Source organism: Hippopotamus amphibius, chromosome 17, assembly GCF_030028045.1.
Source record: "Hippopotamus amphibius kiboko isolate mHipAmp2 chromosome 17, mHipAmp2.hap2, whole genome shotgun sequence".
NCBI lineage: Eukaryota > Metazoa > Chordata > Mammalia > Artiodactyla > Hippopotamidae > Hippopotamus > Hippopotamus amphibius.
Genome location: NC_080202.1, coordinates 22,158,245 through 22,185,262, shown reverse-complemented (window position 1 = coordinate 22,185,262; position 27,018 = coordinate 22,158,245). Strand labels below are relative to the sequence as shown.

At 38.5% G+C, this 27,018-nt stretch overlaps 1 protein-coding gene across 9 annotated transcripts in view; it reads right to left on the bottom strand.

Annotated features, from left to right (window-relative positions):
- ACACA (acetyl-CoA carboxylase alpha) overlaps positions 1-27,018 on the bottom strand; it is a 281,219-nt gene that overhangs the window by 74,204 nt on the left and 179,997 nt on the right. For all 9 annotated transcript variants that reach the window (XM_057714164.1, XM_057714165.1, XM_057714170.1 and 6 more), the window contains 6 exons: positions 22,509-22,550; positions 21,244-21,459; positions 20,320-20,475; positions 17,808-18,011; positions 12,819-12,974; positions 10,963-11,109 (listed from right to left, as the gene is read on the bottom strand). In XM_057714164.1, coding sequence (XP_057570147.1) covers positions 10,963-11,109; positions 12,819-12,974; positions 17,808-18,011; positions 20,320-20,475; positions 21,244-21,459; positions 22,509-22,550 — 921 coding nt within the window. The remainder of the gene's footprint in view (positions 1-10,962; positions 11,110-12,818; positions 12,975-17,807; positions 18,012-20,319; positions 20,476-21,243; positions 21,460-22,508; positions 22,551-27,018) is intronic.

Sequence of the window (27,018 nt, the reverse complement as noted above, 5' to 3'; positions counted from 1 at the left end):
GAAATCCAAAACAAAGTCTGTATTTTATTTAATAGTATTGTATTGTCCAATGTTAATTTCTTAGTATTTATAATTATACCATGGTTATATAACAGATTAATGTTAGGGGAAGCTGGGTGAAAGTTAAATGGGAACTCTGTATGATTTTTATAACTTTTCTGTAAATCTAACACTATTTTAAGATAAAAAGATGCAAAAATAAATGTCATAAGAACTTTTTTAGAGGGAATATATTGACTAGTGAGGTCATTGTTAGTGGTTCTGTACAGCCTTATAAAATGATGGCTATGAAAGACTATGAACAGTATTTTAAAACACCCGTGATGTAATGCTAAATTTAAAGAAGCAGGATAACAAAACTGCATGTATACCATAATAACTGTGAGAGGCAAAACGGTGTGGTGGTGAAGGGCACAGACTCAGAAACCAGATTCTACAGATCTGAACCTAATGCAATCTGACTCTGACAGAATAGAGATTCAGTCAGTTTTCTAGCCCTAGGTAAGTTACTAACCTCTGTATGCCTAGGGGTCATCATCAGTAAAACGGGGTAATAATAACCTATTGTATTAAGTCTGCTGTGAAGATTAAATACATGTTAAATCTTAGAATACCACCTGGCATATAGTAAGTATATAGCAAGTGTTACAACACACACACACATACACACACGCTATCTTTATCTAAAAGCATGTTGGAGGCAGGGGGGAAAAGAAATAAAGAAACAAAGCAAAATGGGATGATAATTATTTTAGGATGATAGGACTGCGAGTTTTTTTCCCCATTTTCCAAATTTCTTCAATGTGTCTAGGCCTTGATAACTTAAAAATTTTATAAATTAAAAAGGGAGAAAAAAGTACCAAATACGTCTTCACTGGGTAACAGCTCATATTATTATCTCTACTTTAGTGTACATTTGAACATTTTCAGAGTGAAAAAAAAAATTTAATGGAGGAAAAAAATCTCACCAACCTAACGGATTTCTCACGTTTTAGAGGAACTGGCTCTATAGGTTTTAGTTACACTACAACAGATAGCATTTATATAAAATTGAAAGAGAGGAACAAACATATGAAAACTTAAAATCAAGACATCTTAAAGGGAGAATAATATCGAGAACTGACTTAGTCTGTTGGGGCTGTCATTTCCTTTTTTTAAAAAAGAAATGCACTGCAATGATGTGGTATAATGTAAACATATGTATATATAGGTTAATACAATATTAATATCTCTACCTGAGAAGTAACTGCTTCAGTGTTTTTCTGGTCTGATGGTTAAATACATATTTATACTTTTAAAGTCAATATTTGTACAATAGACAAGAACAGTGCCTATCAGCTAAATACATATTTAGGACTGTACCACATGTATTACAAACATGTACTAAAATCAAAAGCTTATATTTATACAGAGCCTTTCATCTTGAAGGGGGCTAAAGAGCTTTACAAACATGTACATAAAAGGGCGTTTGCACTGATAGGCAGGCAAGGTATCAATTCACCCACTTCCCTCTTTCTTCCAGCAGTACGGGGTAGTAACACATGGTGTCAACAGATGCAGGTCTGTATCAGCTGCAAAGACATGTAACACAATAATTCACGTTGCCATGCACAGTCCCTGATAGAGGGCTTGCAACTTGAGAGCAACTGCTCTCCTCCAGCGCGGAAGCACCACGGCCATTTCCAGCTTTGTGTTTTTAAATTATTCTCTACCAAACTCAACTAATCACTTGACAAAATTGAATTTGATACTGAAAATGGTTTCTGAATGCAAAATACTTTCTGTCTGATGATGAAAACTAGGTTGAAAAACGCTTTCCTCTGCCCTTGTTAGATTTAGAAAAAAATAAAAGGGTCACAACATTCCTTAGAAATGGTTCAAAATATTCTATCTAAGAATAGCTTTGTCTCAGAGGATTGGGTCATTACTTCAGAAGACAGTCATGTTTTCCTCCCATTTAATTAGGACACTGTAAGTTTTTCAGTCAAATTACTTTATATGGACAGGGTCTATCTATATCACACACACAATGGAGATTTTATATTGAAATTTCTGCAATCACTATATAAAAGCATACACTAGTGTGACAATGTAATGAGGAATACGACATTCACTGATTTCACCTAAGTGAAGCTGCCTTGTATGTTAACTTAAAAATAACAACCAAAGGAAATTCCATCACTGAATTCTCTTGTTTCAGCTTCTCTCTCCCGCCAATGTTTCTATGCAATGAAACCTAGTGAAAATGACACTCCAGGACTAAGGGCTAAGGAGGACTAAAGGGGTAAGGAAGCAACAAAGGGAGAACACGTAGCCTGAAAGGGGCTTGTGAGGGCGGCTGGGTTGGTGGTCTAATGAGTCTCGGACTCAGCACTGACTTCTTCCCTGACCACTGTTTCACTGAGGCACGGACTAACCAAGTGGTTCTAGACACTTACTGTCACTTATAGTTTCATTCATATAGCCATAAATCAGGTTTTAAAATATCTAATGTCAGAATATTTTTGATAACAGAGCATTCCAATTAGCAGGCTTCTTAGGTGTAGGATTTATCCACTTAAACTAATTACCTTAAAGTGAGAAAGGGAAGAGGTTGAAAAGAGTTACTGCGAATAAGTTAAGGATAAGAAGAAACAAATATTTGTTTTCCTTATACAAGTTCTAAGGAAGAAAATATGTCTTTGGTCACAGTCTGATCTTGGAATAAACACACACAAGTGAGGGAGGAGGGGCTGGGGAGGAGAAGGCAAGCAGAAGAGAACAGTCTTATTTAACTGTTTTTATGTGGGTAAAATGATTTGTGCCACAGTATTTCCATAAGAAGTGGGACCATTATTTTCCTGTAGAAACACATTTGGTTTGAAAAGTATCACTGGACAGGACGTGAAAATCAAACCGAATGAATTATTCACAACCTCCGATCAGAGGTGATCATTATTTCTGATGCTCCAAACAGTGATTAGGATTCTGCCCTGAGATGTCATTTTCTCGCTGAGTAACACCAGCGATACAGAAAGGCATTATCTATCTCTCCATATATGTATTTTTTTCTCCTGGGAGGACCTTGGTTTAATATTACCATAACAGATGATAAAAACATGATAATATTAACATTTATTCTGATGGTGCCCATAAATGCCATTAGTCTGACACAAAGTGTCAACACTAATCATGACCCAAAATTAACACCAAAATTGACATCAACATTAATTGTACTATCAGTGTGAACAGGATGTGCAAGTGTACATAGGCACACGTACACACCCGCACTTTCCAAAGCTGCTGTTACCACAAAGTAAAACAATATTAAGCTCAATAAAGAAATCTGAAGGGAAAGCTGAAGGGCAGAACAGGACAGGAATTTGTTTTCAAGGATGTAAGAAACATTCCTCAAGTCTAGCTATACCGTGGGAAGCAGAAAGGGAGCATCTTTGCCACAGCTGTCTTTCTTGTATCCCCACACTTTGAGTTCAGCTGTAATAATATCTTTCTATATGGACTTAAATACAGGTTAGACTGTGGTTGTGATGAAGCTTTATTTATTTTCCATGCTGAAAGCCTAAAAGTTGAATGTTTCTGGCAAAGCCTCCAGCAGCTATTGGGCTACTACTGCTAATGCCAGAAAGATGACCACCCGACAAGGCCCTGGGGCAGATTTATATTTATAAAGAATCCTAGAATGTAGGAGCCGAAACAAACCCAGGCAGCATCTGCATCGTGAAGATGAAAAAACGAAGATCCAGAGAAAAGGAATCTGAAGTTGAGTTCCTTTTCAGACAGATAACAATATGCTACCTTTCCCCCTTCCTTTTGTATGTTGGATGGAACATTAAATCTTCACTTTTAATTAGATACTATCAAAAATAATTAATTTTCAACTCATATTAGAACCTCGTGGAAAAAATACATCATGAAATATTAGAAAATACTGTATAGGTCTTAAAAGGCATATTTTTAAACCATAAGGCAATGCAATATTTGACTTAATTTGTGCCACTGAGAAAAACCATGCTGAAAAAATGTCAATGCCTTTCCATATTGTATTACCTGCTGGATATCATGTTCCATTGCCTAGTGTCATATAATCACATAAAAGAGCTGAAAACAATTTTCTTAACAGCTGAAAAACTCATTTTTTCATGCTTGGATAATTCAAAAATGGCTGGACAAACTTACCCCAACCCTTCTAACAAGCGATAAAAGGATAAGAAAAATATCATTTTTAGAGCAAAAAATTTCCTTCCCAGAGTTAATACCTTGAAAATGTTACCAAAGATTAGAAGTAATAATTTAAATGGGGGAATTATTTCTTCCTGTGCTATTTATATACATGAAACCACAGTAATTTTATACATGTACACACAGTGCTTTAATAAACATACCAATTTTTAAAAATATATTCAGTGGAGTCCATACAAGCTAGTGGTATTTGAGAAATGGGGCAATGGAGTAATTGGTTGATAGGGAAATTAACCAAGCTGACCTACCACAGTTCAGGAAGCCTCACCCATTAATCATGTAAACGAATGTTGAACTCTGATGCTCCACGCTACACCTCATCCTCTGGTGTCATCTGTTGCTGTCCTGATGTTCATTATTGCCTCTAGTTGGAGCTGTAAAATTTCTTGACATAGGGTACTATATCACACCCTTTTTCTGTAAAATCTCAAAAATTAAGATGTATGAAAATGCTGGCAAGTATATCCTTTTGTTTAAAGGCTGTCTTTAGGATTTCCTTTTGAAAGGCACTGTGGAACCCTCCACAACTGCTGCTTTGGTCGGCCAAGGGATGCATTCGGATTTCCAAAGTCAGTCAAGCTCATTGGGCCTTGGTTTGCTCCTAGTGAAATGAGTCAAAATCAACTAACTGACCAGATGAGAACTCTCCAATAACAGACATTAAGAAGGAATTCGAAGAAAAGTATATACATCCCAAAAGAACAGTGTTAGAAATTCATTAGAAGTAATTTCATAGCAGGAAGACCTAACTTTCAAAATTAGCCTCAATATTTTTCTAATGAGGGACTCAACTTTGGTCCTGAAGATCATTTCAGACAAAGACTTGCGGCCAAACATGCTCACTTAGAATGAGGCTAAAAGAAGAAAAGTGCACAATAATTTTAAATAAAACTATCTTACCAACAATGTCTTTTTCTGTACTTCAAATTCCTATCTTGCTAGGCTAAAAGGATTCAAAATTGGTTTTTTAAAGTCCCTGATGAAAAAAAAGGTAAGTGCAAATTATGAATGTTTATATGTAATCAGTGGAATGTGATACTTTTCTGCTCAGGATCTCAAAGCACTTACAAACATTCTCCCATCTTCAGGGACAGATTGGTGGCAAGGACCATTAGTCTCTTTTTATAACTTGAGCAATCAGTGCACAGACCATGATCTTGTTTTTCAGCTCTGCTTTACTCGGGTCTATTTCAGAGCTCACGTGCAGCATGCTACAATACAAATATGCCTCTTTTCCAACACATATCTAAAAGACTGAGATGGACTCAATTTCCACACCCAGCATGAAAAGGTAAACTGATTTCAAAAGAATGTGACAAAAGCACAGTAAAATACATTCAAATTAGCTTCCCATTCATGGAGGTTAAATCGAGTAAAACTATATGCAAAAGCCTCATGTTAAACTATAAAAATATTTGAGTTTTGTTCACATGAGAAATGGTCAACCCTTTCCTTACTCAAGCCCACAAATGCTCTCTCCGGTCACTTTCAAAGCATGATGGGTTCCACTAGAATTTAAGTCCAGGATAGCCCGAGCAATTCCTTTGAGAGTATGGAAAATGTCAACCAAGTGAATTAAGACAGAGGGTTATGGTGGTTTTTCTAAAATAAAAGGTCCTTTGGGTTAAGAGGTCCAGTCTAAGAACTGTCAAAATGGATCTACTAATTAATTTCTTCCAATCTTTCAAGCTCATATAAGCTTACCAACTTCCTTTCCCTACCCAACTCCTAAATTTTATTTTTGTTCTTATACTCAAATTAGAGATTTCAAAGGATTATAGCAAAAATAAGTGAGGCGTAGTGTCAAAATGGTAAGATGTATTTAAGCTGGTCAACAGATGCAGGGATATTTGTTATATCACTCCACATTGTTCTATAAGTTTGAAATATTTTATAACAAAAAATTAGAGAGATGCTTATGCCGTTGTGGAACTGAACAACAGTACCTTGCCAAGAATTAGACAACTGAATATGGGCAAGGCTGAGCAGTTCTAGAACTGAATTCCTAATTCTCACCATTTCATCCCCCAGAATATAAAGCAGAACTGAAACCAAGATACCAGTCATAATGGCAGCTAACCTTCGAACTTCAATTTATACTACTTTTTTTCCCTCTTCAATCATTCTCTTTCTAAAAAACTGTTTCCTGTAAAAATGTACAGTTATGATGTAAGACTTAACAGATCTCCAGCCAAAGGGTTAAGAACGCAATTGCACGCTGTAGGAACACTAGCCAAAGTCTACCACACCAACTGAAACAAACAAACAAACAAACAAACAAACAAAAAAAGAGAATACCGCTGGATTTGCCTCCCTAAACAGGGCAATTCAAGAAGCTTATCTGAATGCTAGGCTGCTGAGAAGGAAAAACCCTGACACCTAGTGCCCATCTGAAAAAATGAAGTCTTGGAGCCACTACAATTTTAAGCCTGGTAGTGTGTGTGGAGGTGATCATCAAATTGCATTCAATTTGGAATATACTTAACTCTCAGAAAAATTTTTAAAGAAAAAATGTAATGCCATGCAAGAATTCCAGTCTCCAATTACCAATCCTCTTTGGAGTATAGACATCCTAAACCTAATTATTATAACTGCTTCTAGACACAACATCTTCTCATCGCAGTTTTTCATTACGGCAGGAGCGATGAGCTCCTGGGATGGATGGATTCATATTGTTAAACAGCCCATGCTCTGAAACAGTAAGGAAAACAGGGTCCTCATTTCTATTCACACTAATTTTGCTATAAAAGGTGCCTATCATATCTTTCATCAGTGCCCAGTTTGGAGATTCATCATCTAGTTCACAGAGCGGTTAAAGGAAAAGAATGCTAATAACATTTCAGAACATATAAGAACACAGTCTCAAGAAGGCCAGTGCTTTCTTTGTCCTACCACGCAAAGTTAAGTTGTTCTCCGTCAAGGCGGTTACAGACGTGGGCTTGATCTTAGCGTGAACCTTTTAATAACAGGATTTGGTGCGAAAAGCAGCTGCATTGGATTGTGAACTGTTACTCAAAATGTTCCCACCTACAATTACATCTTCCACCAAATGATCAAAACACATTAGCAAACTGGCAGAAAAATGAAAACAATTCCCCCCAGATTGAGAAGTGGTGAAAGTAGAACTGTTGGTGAGCTGCACTTCTTCTGTACCCAGGCTCAATAGCACACATTCATCTCACTGTGTATTTACATACAGTGCCCATCACAGGAGCATGGAATCAGTTTAGTCTATGCTGCAATCACATTTTCCTCAATTTTCATATTTACCTGAAACGATTAAAAAAAAAAAAAATCTTGGACAACTCATCTTTGGCGCTATTTGCAAGGAACGTAGTTCACAGATTTGGTCTATATCTTTTTTATTCCTACTCTAAATTCATACTAAATGCAATGCTATTCAAATCTGACAATGAGAAAAATGTGTTCTCCTATACCTTTCATCACGCATAAGGTGGCATTCCTTCAGTTACAGCTCTCTCGACGGGGAAGGGACAACTAGGAAAATAGAAAGGAGAGGGCAGCTAATGCCGCATCCAAAAAAAGCTCTCTTTTGCCTGCTTTTAACACGGCCACAATGTTCAAAATGCAGGTCACATCTCTGCTGAAACAGCCACTATTCTTCCTCAAATGGCAAACAAGTTCCCTAAAACTAAATGGAACTGAATTGTTCCAAGCCCTGGTCCCATCACCATTTTACCTATTTACTGTCTTGGAAAAAAAATTAGGGAAGAAAGACTGGCTACCTACATAGCCAATGGTCTGATAAGTGCAGGCTTTCTGCCTTTGATTATGGGGAGAAGCATCTCAATTCAGGGGCAAACTCTGCAGGAATCTCTTTGTTTTACCTGGATTCCTCATATCCACGCGCTAGCTCTGAAACCCAGAAACTCCAATCCTTCAAGGTAATGCAGTATCACCCAACATGATGACCTGGTGGAGCCGTCACCTTTGGAGAACACATTATGATGATTTAATGTCTATGTAGCATCGATGCATTTACATTGAGCCTTGGCTCTCGGAACATTAACAGGTCAATTTTTTATTCCTTTTTTTAAATAAAACTATTTCTCAAGGTTCCGTTCAGATGCCCATTCTCTTTGGGATAGGACCGATTTGCTCCCAATCTCATCAGCATGAGCTCTTTTCCTTCCCCTCACATCATTCTTGGGGTAATAGGTAGAGTGCCAGGCTCATGACAAACTTGTCTCTTTGGCCAAAGAAAATTAAACGGCAATTGCTGAAAGTCAACTCGCCCTGATAAAGCTAGGCTCAGCACAGGGAAATACATCCTCTTGACACCTCGTCATCTTGTAGGCACAGCTGTCCCTCAGAGTTCTGACTGCTAAAACTCCATCTTTAGATTGGTCAGTCTCTCAGTGCACATGCTCCATTGTACGTTCAAGCTCTTGGTAACAGAGTTTGATACTAATACTCCAACCTCATTCCTGTCGTGCAAGACCCTATAATCTAGCTAAGGCCACTGACTGACTTCACCAGCCATGCCGGGCATTAGTCACTAACTGCTCATAAAAGAAATCAGTCTCACTCCTCCCGAGACTCAGAAACAGCAAGCTAACACTCAGCTTCAATCCTAGTCAATCATTTGAAGAAAAAGAAAAGAGAACAAAGAAAACAGGCAACTAAGGAGGGAAAAGAATGGGATAAGAATAAAGTAAGAACTGACGAAAAGCAAAAAAAAATTTTTTTAAATACTGTCAGATTTCTAGATTTCAAGATTATCATTAAAGCACTGGGCAAAGGAAAACATGTGGTCCCTGTACTGACTCTACTACTCATAGCCATAGTCCTGACGCTGCTGTTTAAGACATCCCTTTTCCACCAAGGTTTGTTTGGTCTTAAAAGGGTTAAAAAAAACCTTTAATTTTTTTCTTCTTTGTGTGTGTGTGTGTGTGTGTGCGTGTGTGTGTGTGTGTGTGTGTGTGTGTGTGTGTGTGTGTGTGTGTGTGTGTGTGTGTGTGTGTGTGTGTGTGTGTGTGTGTGTGTGTGGTCTTTGGGTAGAGAGTCCCGTATAATAAGACTATTTGTATTCATACTGGCAGAGTAAACACTACATGTTCATGCCCAGGCAGCTCTGTGCTTGTAATTTCAGCAAGAACAGAGCTCTGTCCCTCTGGGACTTCACTATTTCCCCAGTCTCCATTCGCTCAAACACAGAATGAGAGCAGAGAGAAAGCAGGACAGAAAGATCATGGCAAGAGGTTTCACACGGCACTGCAGCTAGCTTTCACGTGGCCAAAAATCTCATTTTGTGTTTTAATTACATCAGTTAAAAGCACTTTTCTCTCGGTTCTATGTTCACAAGGGTGCCTTCCATTCCTGAAGACTCTACTGTTCAATGAATCAGAATTTAAGTCTAGCACAATGAAGCTTTTCTTTGCTGCTCAGGGGTTCACTAAGTAGATGCTACACACAGTGGCATAAGCCTCTGCTGCAACTTTGTGTGTTAACGAGCATACCTAAACCTACCTTCGTCAAAATTCTATGCATCCTTTCTCCCCAGCCTCTCGCCTTTGCTATTTGTCGAGGCATTAGATCAGAAGAACTCCTATGAGTCTGATACCCTCCATTGGGTCCAATGCTTGCATCCATCTTAATACCAAACCATCTACCTTTGGCAGCCACTGGTGTACTTGCTGAACAGCCACATACCTTGAACATATAGCACATTTTTTTTGAAAAAGATACTGCATAAAATGGGAAAAAATTGCATTTATCTCCAAAGGTCTACCTAGTCTGTTTATGGTGAACGCTCAGATAGAGATTACTCCTTCTAAGGAAAGAGATTTATCTAGGGCTTATATCTAAGGTTAAAATAAAAACATATCTCCTTTTAGGCTTATTACTGTTGTTTATCACCGTTGTTATACCCGTACATTAGACGCATAGTTAGAATCAGGAAGACTCTCAATGCATGGAGGAGGATGTGGGGTGTGGGGCAGAATACAACTTTATATCATTATTAACAGTGTACTATAGGAGAAAGGAATCCAAAGCTGGAAAATGCATTCCTGGATAACTATCAGATATGGGTTCTGTTACCTCCTTTTATGTTTAAACCCCTGGTTCTTATTGAGTCACTTTAAGGAGAAAATATTTACCATGCTCACAACAGCACCTGATTAAATTACCTGAGCACGAAAAACATACCCCAAACCACATACTAGTATACAATGTGTCTAAATGAGAAAAAACATCAAGAAATACTCTAAATGCTTTTATTATAGAAAAATCTCAAAATTTCAAACGTGTACAAAAATAGAGAAAATAATCTATTCCTCTGTATCTATCACCTAGCTTCAATTAACTACTCATGTCCAATCTTGTTTCATACTCCCACATTCTTACCCCCCCATTATTTTGAAGCAAATCCTAGACATTAGACCATTTAATCTGTAATTGTTTTAGTATGCATCTCTAACAGAAAACAATACTCTTTTTTAAAAAGCAAAATCGAAATACCATTTTTAAAAAATGTAATACCATTATCACACCTAAAAAATTAATGATAATTCCTTGCTATCCAATTAATGTTCTCTGGCTAAACAACTCTACCAATAGGACTACTACTTCTACCAATAAGACTACCATAAGCTGCCTATGCTACCCACATCTTAATACTATTTAATGACCACCCCCATGGAAAGCTGGTACTAGTGGGCACAGAGATAAGAAAGCGGGGAGGGGGACTCAACTACTTGCCTCATTTCCTCCTGGAAGTCTGTTCATGTGGACCAGTTGACCTTGATCATCCAACACGAGCTCAGTGTACGTCAGCATGTCTGAAGGCAGAGGGGGTGATGGAAGGAATGCTTGAGTGGACATCGACTCCCAGAGTTTGATCAGGGACTAAAGAAGGAGAAAAGTTTGACTAATCAGTAACAATTAGCATTTCAACATGAACAAAATAAATATTAAAATATGGTCAAGCTAGTTTTGCTCTTTCTTTTCCAAGTGTTCTGCCAAGCTTCTAAACGTTTGACCGAATTCTAGAGCTCTCATTCTCAGTTAAGATAGATTTGTAATTGTTTTTTACATAATGTTTTTTACATGCCAAAAATCAGGCACTTTTCTAACAACATCAAACTACTGAATGAGCATGTATCAGTATGAATCAGTCCCTCTCTAAAAAAGGAAGAGAAGTCCTAGGGAAACTTGGCTATAGAAGGATAACCCAGAAAAATGACATGACACTTAGCTAATACAAAGTAAACCCAGGAACACAAAAATAGAGTTTCTACTAGAGGTTCAGGGGAAGCATCCTCTTTCTAATATCTTTTCAAAGCTGCAGGCCCATACATGCGAATTAGCTCACTAGAGGTGTATGAGTGTAAATGTGCAGATCAAGTCTGCTCAAATTTGAGAAAACAGAGAGACACACCTATCATTTTAAAACCATTTTGATTTCCATCCCCAACTTCCTATTACCAAAAATATTGCTGCATGAAATGGGAGCTAGTTCAGCTGTTTCTCTGCTTGCCTCAAAGCAACATTTAAAACCAATATGAGTCATTCATACCTACAAGTCCAAATCCCTGTGTTTGTATCTATTCTATACGAAGAATTATATAGAATGTGAGTTCTCTTTATGACACTGGCATTGGGGAACAGAATCAACACTCAACTTCTAAGCTAACAAAGCCAGTAATACTGAATGAAGACAGCTATGTTTCAAGACAGATACCTTGTAAACGAATGGTTACATAAAGGAAATCTCTTGTATTTCTTAATAAGACAGGAATTACAGACAGACTATTTACTAAGACCACATTATTAAAATTCAAATATGGTAACACCAGTATTTTTGACTCGGAGTCTTGGAAAAATCCTATATTCATGGGATTTTTTAAGGACAAATTCAGTATTCTTTTGATACCTTATTCTTTATCTGTTGCATTTTCTGCTGGTGATATACTTTTCTTGCCTTCTATTGATGGAAGAAAAATCTGCAGCCCAGAGATGATTCACCATACAGATCAAAGAAATTTATTTTCATATAGAGGATGAGATTCATAATGTCATATTTTCTCACACTGGTTTTTATTCGGCTATAATAAATCTCCCACCAAAGAACTGATACCTTAAACTGTGTACCATGAACTCTATATCCATTTGTATATGTTATATATTTATTCTCATCATACTAACCTAGGCTATCACTTAGAGACCTGGGTTATCTTAGAAAATAGGAAAATGAGAGCTAGAGTTTCAAACCTGTTTTTGATTTGAATATAGGCGTTGGAAATAGACACCTAAATCTAACTCTCTATACCAGTCATTGTAAACTACCATCACAGGCATGTGGTCTCAGTTTACTCTTTTCTACTCAAAAGAGGCCTCTATCATCACCATTCTTCCTGTTAATTCATAAAGAAGCACCCAACATCAGAACTGGCAGTCTCAATCCCTAAAGAGATAGAAGTGAGAATAGTGTCAAGATATTTCTTGCCTTTTGGAAGTGCCCTATTCCAGTACAAGCTGCATCTGATGAAAATTCAGCAAGAACCTTGCCTCTTTGGCACACGTCAGAGCCCCGCCCCCCAGTTAGCCACCATTACCTGCCGAAACATCTCTGGGATATCGTATATGTATGTTGTCCCTAAGGACTGTGCCTGGAACCTCTTTGATTGAAGGAGGTCTTTGGTCACATATGGAGTGTTGATTAACATTCCATGTAATGGTCCCTGTTTGTCTCCATATGCCTGAAACATGATCTGCAGAAAAAAAGAGGATGGCATGGGGAGTCAAAAGACAGAGGGAAAAAAAATCAGATCAGCTGCCCAGAGGGACTTTTTTTTTTTTCACCAATGTTATTTCTTGAAACACATTTTTGGTGGGTTGAGTAGCTAAGATATGCCTCTTAACATTGGGTACATGGCGCTCTCATCTCTTTACAGATCAACCAACTCCAAAATATGGTATGTAACCAACCACACATCAATGAAATCAACCAACAACACGCCACAGCATAAATTTCACATTTCAGAGACAGACTGACAATGCTTGCCTTCTAAAGTGACTTGAATCCCATATATTCAGAAACGAAGCCTGTCAACTAACCAACTAGGAGTCCTAGTACACAAGCTGAGGAACAGCTATGCACTGAAGAGAATTCTGTTCCTTCCTCAATGGTAGAAGGCCAGGTCAAGGCTCTACCAGGTCACCTACACTTTAGTCTACTTGATTAGAAGGTGCTTCATAGGTGCGATTAGTTACACAAAGGCTTCAAAGATTCCCGACACAAATGGATTTCATCCATGCATTTAGCTAGCTAATTCTTGTTAGCTCATAAGACATAGCCTACAGTAAAAAATATATATATTATTAAAATATATATGTATATAAAATATACATACATATATATTTCCCACAGTATGCTATGTCTACAACTAGTGAAGAGCTCCTGCAATACTGATATTATCACATAATAAATTAACACCAATTTTTAATCATTTTCACTCAAATATTTCTAGAAGAGTACTTCATATTTCATATATTTAGTTTTATTTGCTTATGAATATTTATAAGGGATGCCATTATTTCAATTCAATTAGTATTTATTGAGTGCCCAGAGGTTGTATGACACTAAACTAGGCACCCTATGCATGAATACATAAAGCACAGATTCCCAATGCGGTGAACACAAACGGAGATTGGGATGTGAGGGGGCGTGTGTATACCTACATAACTATTAGGGCTGAACATATATAAGCTTAAGTCTACCATTAATGAACAGATTTGCAGACCTGCTAAACAGACATCAGAAGAGAATTAAGCACTCTCCTAAACCCTGGGTACAGTTCAGCTAAGTGAATCCTTAGCCCTTCAGATCAAAGGAACAATGTGTTCTGACTTGTCAATCAGGTCCTATTCTGGGCAAGATTTGTCTTGGGCTGCTTAAAGCAGAAAAGAATGGAGCTCCCAATCCTCTTCCACTTGACCAATGACTAAAGTCACCAGGTGGAAGGTAGAATTAGCAATGTCTTTTAGTAACGAGAGAGGTAGAGGCAGTAATGTTTCAGGAGATTCAAAGTGTTAAGTGAGGCCAGGGTGTCAGTATGTGAAAACCGGACTTAGAGGAGATAACCTAAATCAAAATAAGAAAAAAGGGGCAAAAGCAGTAGGTGCTTGGAACTACATTCCTGTCTATTAGGAAAGATAAGACCTACAGGTACAGTTTTGCAAGGTCTGGAATAAAGTCAGGTTGGTCATTTAAGCAACGTAACTGTGGACTGAGAAAGGAGGTTGGAGAAAGCCCTCTAGGTACTTTCATTGCTGGTGGGAATTTAAAATGGTACAACCTCTTTGGCAAACAGTTTGGCAGTTTCTTATAAAATTAAACATACACTTACTATGACAATAATTATACTCACATATTTACTCAAGAGAAATAAAAACATATCTACACAAATATTTGTAAATGAATGTTCACAGCAGCTTTACTCAGAATAGCCCAAACTGGAAAATAAAACCTCAAACGTCCATTGAAAGGTGAATGAGTATAGGAATGTTGGTATATTCATAAAATGGAACACTACACAGCAATGAAAAGGAACATGCCCATAATCCATGCAACACTATGCTGAGCAAACGAAGCCAGACACAAAATAGTACACACGGTCTCATTTCACTTGTGCGAAATTCTAGGACAGGCAAAACTGCTCTATAATAATAGAAAGCAGATGAGTGGGTGCCTAGGACTGGGGCTGCAAAGGAGAACAAGAAAATTTTTGAGGGCGTCAAGGGTTCTCTATCATGATTGCAATGGTGGTTACACAGGTGTGTACCATTTCAGAATGAATGAAACTGTACACGTAAAATGTGTGCCTTTTATTATATGTAAGTTCTATGTGAATAAAGTTGACTTTGAAATGTATATTTCCCTCTTACAAGACACACTGGAAATCAACTGACTTATGCAATGGATTACTCAAATCTCCCCACTGTGACTGCCTGACACCAGTGTTCACTACAGCTAACACCACAAAGACTATACAAGGAAGATAAAACAACCTGAAACTCAAGCCAGTCAACCTTGCTCCTTGTTGTCAGAAAGAATAAAAAATTATTCTGGAGCAAGAGGCTGACAGCAATGGACAGCACTGGAAGTCTCTGAATGGTCAGTTATCTATGGTATCTATGTTAATTCCATTTTCTACTATAATGGCCATACTAATTAAAATCGGTAAAGTATATGTTTTACAAGTTCATAAGAACAGGTACACATTTTCTTTATCACACACCTTTCACCAGAGGCCATCAAAAGAGCTTCTCTTGGAAAACAATCTGATACCATATAGTTTGCTCCCTTAGAACCTGGTACTTACTTTATGATGGCACAAATCATAACCATACAACAGAGAAACTATCCATCATGAGGTCAACTTCTTGAGAAGAAAGATCACTTTTTTTTTTTTAATTTTTTTTTAAATTTTTTTTATTTTTTGGGGGGTACACCAGGTTCAATCATCTGTTTTTATACACATATCCCCGTATTCCCTCCCTTCCTTGACTCCCCCCCCTCGAGTCCCCCCCACCCTCCCTGCCCCAGTTCTCTAAGGCATCTTCCATCCTCGAGTTGGACTCCCTTTGTTACACAACAACTTCCCACTGACTATTTTACAGTTGGTAGTATATATATGTCTGTGCTACTCTCTCGCTTCGTCTCAGTTTCCCCTTCACCCCCCGCCCCCTCCGAAAGATCACTTTTTATCTCTGTATCTATATGGCCTGCTACATTATACATGGTCAATAAAATGTTAAGTTCATGAACAAATGAATGAATGATACACATGGTTCTATATTCTTTTAAATTCATATAATGCCTCACTACAGCAAAGAAAGAGAAAAAGCAAATTGGCAATAAGCATCAAGCAGGCTTTTGGGGTACCAGAACTGAGTTAGAGGCTGCTCCTTTTGTGGGCTCCCTCCTCCATCCATGGGCTCTTGAGTTCACACCTGGCAGTGGCTGTTGAAGAGCCTGAGGGAGATCTCTTCCTTCAGGGCTTCCTAAATACACAGAACCCATGGTTGGAGGGGTGCTCCCTCAGGCTAAAGGCAGCTCATTCGTTCTTTCAGAGACTTAGTGAGTGCTTATTTTGTGCTAGGCACAAACCCTGATGAAAGGCATCTGTGCCTTTCATGCCCCTGTGTCACCACTAGCCAGCATGAGGGAAATCTAAGAGCTTGCTAATAAAGGAAAGGGGGGGGGGGGCGGTAGTAGTTATGAAGAACAAACATATTTATCAAAAACATTAAAATCTCAAGTGGCCATCTTATTTTTCAGAAGAATAGACCTGCCTTGAAGCCATTGTAGAAGTTAATTAAAAACATCCCTGCCCATGGAAAGCTGTGACTGAAAATATCTTTAAGGTTGTCCTGAAAAACATCAAATGCAGCAAAAATTATTGAATACCCTTTCTCTTGCTCACCCCTTGCACTCTTGTGTGCACTTTCTCTCTGTTTTAACTGTTCACTTCTCACAGGATAGATTTCTCTGGCCATCTAACTAGGAATCAAAGTACAAAATGAAAGGTCGCTCTGACAACTGTCTAAACCCAGAATTTTAAAACTCATCTTCAAAATACTGGAAAAAATGTCTTTTCTTTCTGCTGTTCCCACATTTAAAAGGACGTAAATAAAAACAGGAGACACGTAATCTCTTTCTGTCACCCAATGCATAGAACAGATCGGGACCTTTGTGCAGACATACCACAGAGCAAGCTCATCCTTTAATGAGAAGAAAGGCACTTTCCAAGTTCAGGCCAGAGACCTACAATTAACATCCCAGTTCTTAAAAAGATGTGAGCAACAGTGAACCAACCTTACTCCTCTATCATAGCAAATGGCCCAAATATTTAGAAACCAAGGTGCTAAAACAGATTAAAAGGGAATTCTCTGTTATCACAGAACCAATCTACTTAGAAAGTCATTTTTCATGTTCACGTACTCAATTTTTCTACCTGAAAAATGGGTTAAAGTTTGCTGCTTTGCTCTTTTATAAATATATGATACTCTGAACTCTCTGAAGGAAAGGTAATGTATGTAAATGGAATAAAGGGTAAATAAGATAAAGTCACTGCTTGATACTGCTCAAGCTATTATTATGTTGAAATTTTCCTTCTTTGAGATATTTCGAATTTCAACAATCCTCCTTCCTTTACTTGCCAGTGAGTGGTCTGACTAGGCTGAAAATAGGCACAAGGACAAATCAGAAAAGATACAATTGCTCAAGCAGCCCAAGAGCCCTCTAAAAAACAGCCCTAAATTGCACAATTACCTCTGGAGTCAGGTTCACCTGGCACCTGCTAGGGCTCCTCAACCACGACCAAAGGTTAAGGGTTTCATAACATCCATGGTTAGGACAGAGGCACATCTTATGAGGCAAATGGAGTGTTTCATATTCATCCAACCATTTAAGCTAAGAGAGGATAACCTCCCTCGGTGAAACAATGGGATTTGTGAGTTTGGGTCTTTCCATCACAAGGACAAGTGGCTTCTCTCTAGAACCAAGTCAAAACTTTCAGGAGCCTGCTTGACTACTGTACCTGTGCTGTCCTGGAGTCAGTCACTTCCTTGTACAGGCTGATGTCCAAGTAATAGCCAGACTCGTTTGTCAGGAAGAGGCGGATGGGAATTGCTTTTCCAGTTGGTGTCAAGCGAATGTTGATTTTCAGCTCTGCCTGGAGGACGCGTAATTTCCACAGCCGACTTCCATAGCGCATTACCATGCTCCGCACAGATTCCTCAATCTGACACAGACACATCGCCAAGCACAAAACTTAAATACCTTGTAACTAGGACCTGTTTCAGGGCTGCCCATCTTCGGGAAGGGAGGAATGGGATAAGATGCTTGTTTCTGGAGATGTGTCCTCTATGCATTCCTTACAAAAAGTCACACAGTTTCTCCCCAACCCTATTCTTACTTAGAACAAGTCAGGGACAATTTCACGCTGGCTTGGCATTTGAATGGTTTTCTCTGGCTCAGGACACCCAAATCCGTGCAACTCCCTTTCCCTTTCCCAATTATATTCATATTCTATGTCAAAGATCTGCAATATCTAAAATTACAAGCCATGGGATTTAAGAGGAAGCCCCAAATAAGAATAAAATCTCTAGTTAAACAGCTATTAAGTAGCATTTATATGCACGGTAACTATGTTTCATTGCACTTTCAGGACCTTAAATCAACATAGCAATTACCACCATGAGCTTTTTTCCATACAATTTTATTAAACTTTATAATATATGCGTCTTGGTAAATTGCACAATTTAAAGAAAGGCAATTTGTAGGTGGTGCTAGAATGTTCTCTCTAAACAGAGCTCTGAAACTTGGTCATTGCAAAGTCCAACTGGGACTTAAGTAGATGGGGCAGATGTTCTCTTCTTTCTTTAAGCTTTACACCAAGACAGCTCAGTGCCCCCCAGTTTTCAGGGTTTGGAGAGTTATTTTAACCAAATGGCCTTAGATGTGATTTTTTTCCTTCTTGACATACTAAAGCAAAAAAAGAATTTTTTTCCAATAGGGCTACAGGGAGCTAGGACACACTCAAAATTAATGTTTTCTTAAATGAAGAAAATCCTTTCTCAACTTCTTAGAAAATCTTTTACAAAAATCTCCTGCTTGTAGAGAACAAACATATGGACACCAAGTAGGGAAAGTGGGGAGGGTTGGGGGGGAATAAATTGGGAGATTGGGATACCAAATTGTATACTCTAAATATATGCAGTTTATTGTATGTTAACTGTATCTCAATAAAAGTTCTTAAAAAAAAAAAATCTCCTACCACCCTTCTTTTGTGGCTCTTTGGAAGTATATGTGCCACCCTTGTAGTTTGTTTCTGCTCCAAAGAATTTCAGGTTAAAATGGGTTTCATCTCTATTCCCACACTTGCTTGTTAACCAAGAGATATCTATCTATTCTTTTTTCCAGGGAACAAAAGTCATCAATCTCCATATACAGGAAATTGACAGCTATCGATGATTAGAAAGACTGAGCGAGGGCGTATGAGCTTTTGGAGTGGAACCAGAGAGGCTGACAGCAAAAACTCATAGAGAAATGATGTCATATCTACAAAAGTATATAGTTATATAGTGTCCAGGGCACGTTTTAAGTCTTCTAGCTTCACCAGTCCCAGAATGCTTAGGAGAACCTTTGCTTAAACTGGATGATGAGATTTCATGAAACTCAATGAAGTAGCCCTGTCCTTGGCTTTCCTGACAGACAAAGCAACCAATCAGTAGTTTGGAGTCTTGAAGAAAAAAAGTAGAAAATGACTTCTCAGGTCTTAGACATTAAGTTCAAAAAGCAAAAGTCCCTGCCTACAACTGATCTTGAGAAAGTTTCTCCTATTCAAATATACTGGTTCTCCTACTCAAATTCTACAACATCACGAAAAGGTTAGATGGAACAGAAACAGAGAGCAACCTGTCTTTATTACACCTGGGATAAAAGGTCAAGTACCGAATCAACCTGTTTTCCTTCCTTAAATTAGGAATGCATTTTAGAATAGAGCCTCAGGGGAGAAAACACACATAAACATATACGTAATTTCATATCAACTAAATTCTCTCTCTGTGGAAAAATACTAAAGAGAAATAGGTTAGACACTTTGGGAAGGTGTATTACTGCCCTAAGGCCACCAGGTAATCAGTAAAAAGAGGCAATAATTTTGCCAAAATGCCCAATAATAGCGAAGTTAGTTATTCCAGATAAGAAATCCTAGGGAATTAAATAAAATAGGACTGCTATCGTGGCAGGTATTATAAACAGGTACCAACAGAAGAATACGAAGAAGTTTTGTATTTTTGTACTGCTTACAAGTGACCAGCAAGATTATCACACCACCTTCAGCTTTGGGGTCTGCTTTCAATGGTTATATCACATTTTTGACACCATCCCAGAAACCCAGTCCTACAAGCATTCTGTAAACTTTAAAGATCAAGGGTTCAATCAGCTGAACGAGAGTACCTGCTGCCAGGTCCAAGTGCAAATAAATATGAAGGAATCTCTGCGCTTGTGCTGGCGAGTGCTGGGAGAGAAGCTAAGGAGAAATGTACCTTTGATGGGTCCATGATGACTGTAGGCACAAAGTTGAGGAAGATGTGGTTGCAGTCAGTCCGGACATTTGTATTATTAAAAGCGACTTCCAACTCATCCATGGCTTCCAGGAGCAGACGCTCCCCTTCATTTTGTAGATATTCAAAGGAAGCTTCCTATTCAGGGAAGAAAATCACCAACAACATTAATGTGTTTTAAAAGAGGCAATAAAGAAAGAGCTGTTACATGTACTTCGGTAGGAGCATGTCACAAGTCATGAGGCACCTGCAGCAGATGTTATCTGCCTTCCTCCCTAGGGTCAACCCAGTGACCAGCAGCGGCAAGCAAGGGTCAGAGAAACAGGTCCTGCCAGACCTTCCTCTTGCCTCTTATGTATCCTTTCCTTCCCACAGGTGGAGATGCTGGGCATCCCATCCCCAGAGCAGCAACCCCACTAGGCTTACATCTCACATATGCCGAGCAGAGTGCTTTAGAAAGGACATCTGTTTAGAAAGGAAAAGTTGCAGAAAGGTTCCAGCTATGGGATGCAGTAACAACTAACACATCAGCAAGCACCCTGCTACGTACAGAAACCACCCCACCTCCAGACAGGTTTATAATGGGGTCACCTCTAACTTTTCTCCTCATCCTCGGTCATCATATAACCCTCCTGTGATTTCTCTGTCAGTATGCTTTTCCTTTTCTCAAGTGAGGACTATCATGCTTCCATTACCAAGAAAACGCAAAGGAGGAAAAATATTCCTGTATTACATGGAATATTTACTTTTGTGAGAGAAATGACTCTTAGACTTCTGCTGGTTACTGGAGAGTAGGATGAAAGAGAACAAGAGCCTTGCGTCAAAACAGGAAAACCTGATTTTTGAACCATGCCTGCTTCTGTCCCTTCCCCCAGGGGTAACAGCCCATTAAAGTACAGCACCCACCTTGGTGACCAGATCAGAATGTCTGATGATTGCACGAACAAAGAACCTGTAGTCTGTCACTTCTGTGCCCACTTCCACCTTGGCTGCCCCGAGGTACAGGTGCATCTTGTGATTAGCACATGGGATGGCAGTAAGGTCAAAGTTTCTCATCCGGTTCAGCTCTAACTGGAAAGCCAGGGCAGGCTCCAGGTGACGGTAGATACGATCTTCCTCAAACTGAACACGAGAAAAATACAGCTCAGAAGAGGCAGTTACAAAATTGTATTATGAACGTGTATGTAAAAGAGATGCTTAAAAACATAAACATAAGCCATGATGTGCCAGTGAATCAAAAAAAAAAAGACCTACATACAAGGAAAATGTTAGAGCTTACCTAAGATGAGGCACTAAAGTCCCTGTTTACTTTGCAAGCTTTCATCATTTATGCTTTTACAAGTGGTGATGCTCTCCATTAAAAACAAACAAAAGACAGCAGTTCCCTCAGAACTCCTGTAGCATTTAAAGGCTTCATAATTTTTTTTTTTACAATTAACCAGACAGCTTCACATTAATATCTATTTCACATACCAATATTTCAGTTTTATCCAACTAGCCTAAAACGTTTACGGGCAGTTGTCTTATATTCTTACCATTTCTGGCAGAGTAAAAAGGACACAGTAAATACTTGGAAAACAAACATTACACAGTTTTTAAAAATAGAGATATCTGGCTCCACGCATCCCGTATCCATACATAATTACTTACGTATCTTTTTAAAAAGTTGTGTTGACGTTTACTGTATGTTTTATTGAAACTAGACATGTTTAGAGTACAGGTCCACTGAGTGAATGGAGACAGCCAAAAACATACGCTGGTAATAGGAAGAAACCAACATGGTCTGAAATTTTGTATTTTAAAATTGGGAAACAAATGCACATAAGACTTGAGGATAAATGAACTGTCTGTGGGTGACAAGAATAATCCTACTAAGTAGAGTAGTCCTTTCATATTACATCATTAGGATTATCCTGAGGCATAGGGATGACTTTGAAAGCGACTGCTTTCTTCAGGTAGTCAGTACGTTTGATTGTTTCCTAAACCAAACTCTTTCAAAAGGGAGTCTTCTTTAGCTCTAAAACACATGTAAGGCAAGGGGAAGCATAAGTTCAATTAGAGAAAGGAGAATGGCAAGAACATATGGCAAAGAGAAGCTACTCTTCGGCTTTTAAGGAAAAAACAAAGATTAAAAAAAAAAAGAGAGAGAGAGGAAAAAAATCAGCTCTTACCTTATCCCTTGCTCGGAAGGTGAAAAACTTAGGGAATTCTCTCTGTGTTAAAGAAGGGGGGCGGTTAAAATTTGTCAGCCCTTCATAGATATAGCTCTTTGGGGATAAACACATAGTACAGAAACAGTCAAGCATCTAGAAGACAGTTGCCTAAAAAATATGCTCCTTACCTAAGCTTAGCCTGGGGAATATGAATGAACCTCGGGGTAACCATCACGTTGACCCCACTTACAAATTGGAGAACCACCACACTATTAACCTAATTTTAACTGGTACCCTCCTCTGGGGAAAGAAAAACATTTGTATTTTTTCATCTCCCAAGTGGAAAGTCTTCCTGGGTGTTGTTCTCGACAGAACCTGGCGAATAAGACCAATACACCCGAATGCTGCAGCACTGCAACAGTAGTCACTGGACTGATTTCCCAAGTTTCTCCTTAAGAAACTCTTACAATGTAAACTAGCCAGACAGCATACAATCCCCAATCCATGTTTTTTTTCCTCATTCACTCTTAAGTCAATAATTTCAAAGGTTTAAACAATAACATTTCAAGACAAAAAAAAGTACAAGATGTTACTTTGGTCCACACAACTATATGCATAGGAAAGAAAGGGGTGTAGCTAGTGAATGTGTAATCATTAGGTCTTACTGCTCTTCTGCAAGGCATTACACAAGAAAGCAACCAATTTACTAGAACCTTATTAATTAACAAAGATGAATTCAATTAGCAGAGTCCATTAGTTTCTGAAATTTAACTTATTAACACCAAATACCCCTGTTTCTCGGATGGGAAGCTCTACTGGCAGTGCTGGAATCAAGTCATTACTATTTGCCTCTATAGGAGGTTTCATTAAGGCATCTTTTTCATTATGAGTGCAATATAATCAAACACTTACCGGTACAAGGCAGAGAGACCAGGACTAGCTGCCTAAATACCCCTCAATGAACCTCAGGAACCATGAAGGAAACATCAACTGAAAGCCTTGTAGGCAGCATGAGCTCTTATGTGCTGACTGTCGAATGCTCTCAACAACCTCTCTAGGAAAGTATTGTGACGTCCAAAGGTGAACTTGGGTCTCTCTAATGCCAGAGCCTGTGCCCTCTCATCTCTACCTCTCAAGTGTAGGATGTTACCTATTTATTCTTTTTTTCTTTTGGCTGTGCCACATGGCTTGCAGGTTCTTAGTTCCCTGACCAGGAATCGAACCCGAGTCCCTTGCAGTGGAAGCGCGAAGTCCTAACCACTGGACCACCAGGGAAGTCCCTCTATTCTTGTTTGAATCCAAATTCCTTAGTTAGAGGATTTCTCTTTTGTGAGACAAAAAACAAAAACCCCAGAAATTAAAACTTTACTGAAGAAAAAAGCAAAAAACAAAGCAAAATGCATGGTACTTGAATTTATGGAGAAGTCCTTGAATACTTTCCATAGGTCTTAGGCCTCACCTTAACTAAAGCTTGCACAGTTAATAAATCTTTTTACATTTTCCTTGGCATTTTAACTGTAAAACGGCATTTAACAGGCTTCTAGGAGCTTGTTTAGCAAGGCCAGGAAACCACTTGTCCAGGCTTGGGTCTTTAAAAGCCCTTTGAAAGTGGATTTTACACAGCACTGATCTTTTACTGATGATGTTTTGTCCTAAATAACTCTCTAATTCCCCCTGAATGATGGTGAAGAGCATGGGGGTGACTTCAAGGTTACATAGGAAGATGCTGAGCTGAGTCGTCAGTAGATTTCATGCTCAGGGCTTTATACAGTGGAGTTTTGGTTTTATTCTCAAGAGGTATGGCTTTCACAGCATTAGCTACAAAGTAACACAAGTCAAGAAAGGAAGGATAACAAAGTCCTTCCATGAAATTTTCTGAAATAAAAGTCAAGGAAAGTAATGATACAATCTTTAAAGCATACACTCTTCTATTCCTCCATAACTTTAATTAAATAGTTAACTAAAATAGTTACTTAGTACACCATTACTCAAGTGTGTATAGTGGTAGGAACAAAATGATTTTCCTTCAAAAACATAACAGTAGTAAGCAAAAAAAATTTTATTTACCACCAATGCAATTAAGAAACTGTGTAGTAACTGAAAGGCACAAAAAGCAAACAAGTGAATGGAAATATCTTTACTATAAATAATGAAAGAGACTGATGAATTCTTGGCAGAGGTGGGCAAAGACTACCAATCAGAAAAATCACTTTCATTAGGTTAGCTAGGGACTTCCCTGGTGGTGCAGTGGTTAAGAATCTGCCTGCCAATGCAGGGGACACTGGTTGGATCCGTGGGCTGGGAAGACCCCACATGCTACAGAGCAACTAAGCCTGCATGCTGCAATTACTGAGCCTGTGCTTTAGAGCCCGAGAGCCACAACTACCGAGCCCACGTGCCACAACTACTGAAGCCTGCAGGCCTAGAGCCTGTGCTCCACAACAACAGAAGCCACCACAACGAAGAGTAGCCTCCACTCGCCACAACTAGAGAAAGCCTGCGTACAGCAATGAAGACCCAACGCAGCCAAAAAATATATATATGAAATTAAAAAAATAATTTAAAAAAGGTTAGCTAAGAAAAGGTGTTATGAGATGACATGAACAAATGTTATTAAACTTTTGAATAAATGTTTTGCTCTACAGTAAAGTCTGTAATTAAAGCACAAAGCATTCAGAACAGGAGATGGCAAGAACTTCCGTGCAATGGGAAACCTGGATTAATCAGCAATTTTTCAAGAGATAGCGAAGTCTGAGGACTTTTATAGAGAGTCACTTTTTTTGGCACTCAAAAATCACAGAATTACAGAAAACACAGAAAAGAAGAAATCCAAAAGTCTGATTCTATAGTTTTAGTAAACTCCTTCATCCTACCACATCCTCATACAGCCGATTTTTCCACTAACGGCATTCATGCTTATTCCATCACTAATGTAATTGCTTTCCAGGCATTCTACTAGTGTTATGGGCAAATATCATAATTGAATGTACACAAAGAAAAACACTCTTAGTGTGCTGGTACCAAAAAACAAAAGAATGCAACATTTCTCAGGAAGAAATTATACCCCTGCTGTGTTCTAATCAGCCAACCATCATCCAGACAATCAAAATAATTTGCCTAAATTAGCCAATCAAGACACCCTGCAAATCAGAGAATGTGAAAACCTGCAACAGAAAACATCATAGCTGATTATGATACTAATAATCGTGTTAAAAACCTAATGAGATGAAGAAATTGGAAGCTTGCTGGTGCAATTCTCTTTTACCTCAACATGCTGAGAACTAATTATATAGACTGTAATTAAAACAAAATCTCAAACCAAACCTTCTGAAAAACTAATAGTTGATTCACCAGCAGACAGAACCAATTTTTTTCCAGCTTTATTGAGATATAATTGACATTATCAATTTTTTCTTTAAAGAAATGAACTACTAACCATGATAACTGTTTTTGATAGTAGGCTCTTCCTTCAGGCACAAACAATCCAAAACATTTAAAGTGGGAGTCACTTGCATAAAATCAGTAAAACTGCAATTATCTTCAAGGCGATTTATAGCAAAATTTTTAAAAATCTCATGAAATCTTACAAACAAGAAACAAAAGGAAACTTACAGATGCAAAAGTGATTTAGAATCTCATCACGGTGTTTGGACATAACGCTCTGTTTAGGCGGCAAAGGATAAGAAATTCGAGAAGTATGCATTTTAGTATCCTTAACAAAACTTTGCTGGAAAAAAAATGGAAAGCTTCATAAAGTAAGACTTATATTCCAACTAAATAACACCTTCTGCTTTTGGAATTCTAGACCTGAAATGTGAGTGAAACGAACAGAGACAATACTAATAAAACTGGAGAACTGCAGCTTATATAGCTGCAGAAATTCAAAGAGCCTGTTCTTTTGCTTTCGAGGCTTCAATTTTTTTCTTAACATGAAGAAGATACTTACAAGATTAGACTTGTTTTTCCTCAAACTTTTTGTTTAAATATCACTGTTAAGCAGTTATTCGAGTCCCATTATGGGTACCTGATTTAATTACATGGTTATGGAAACAGACTTAATACCAAGCCTCCTTAATGCTGGTGACTACTGCCTGCTCAGAAGAATGGTCTCCATGTAGAACCAGGAGGCTAAGGCAGCAGCAGACATTCTAGTGGCAGATCACCAGGGACTGGTGATTAAACAACAAAGTTTAGAAATAATTCCAGCCTTCGCAGGCATGTGAATAAACGCCTAACAATAAACACTCTAGGACCCTCCATTCTGCCTGGCCCTCATTTGCCTTGTTCTGGTTCTGAAATAGTCAGAGAGACAGTGATGATGTAACAGCACGGCTGCCTCCTTCCACACGAGTCAATGTTGTTCTTAAACCTAACTTGGTAACCTTCCTCCTCTCCTTGCCCCCTCCTACACGCATTCCCTCCTCTATTCAATAATATAGGGATTTCACAGTGTAGAACAGGGGAGGCTGCATACATCACAGTGGATTACCAAGAAGCCAGAGAGATCAAGGGATTCATCTCTAACACT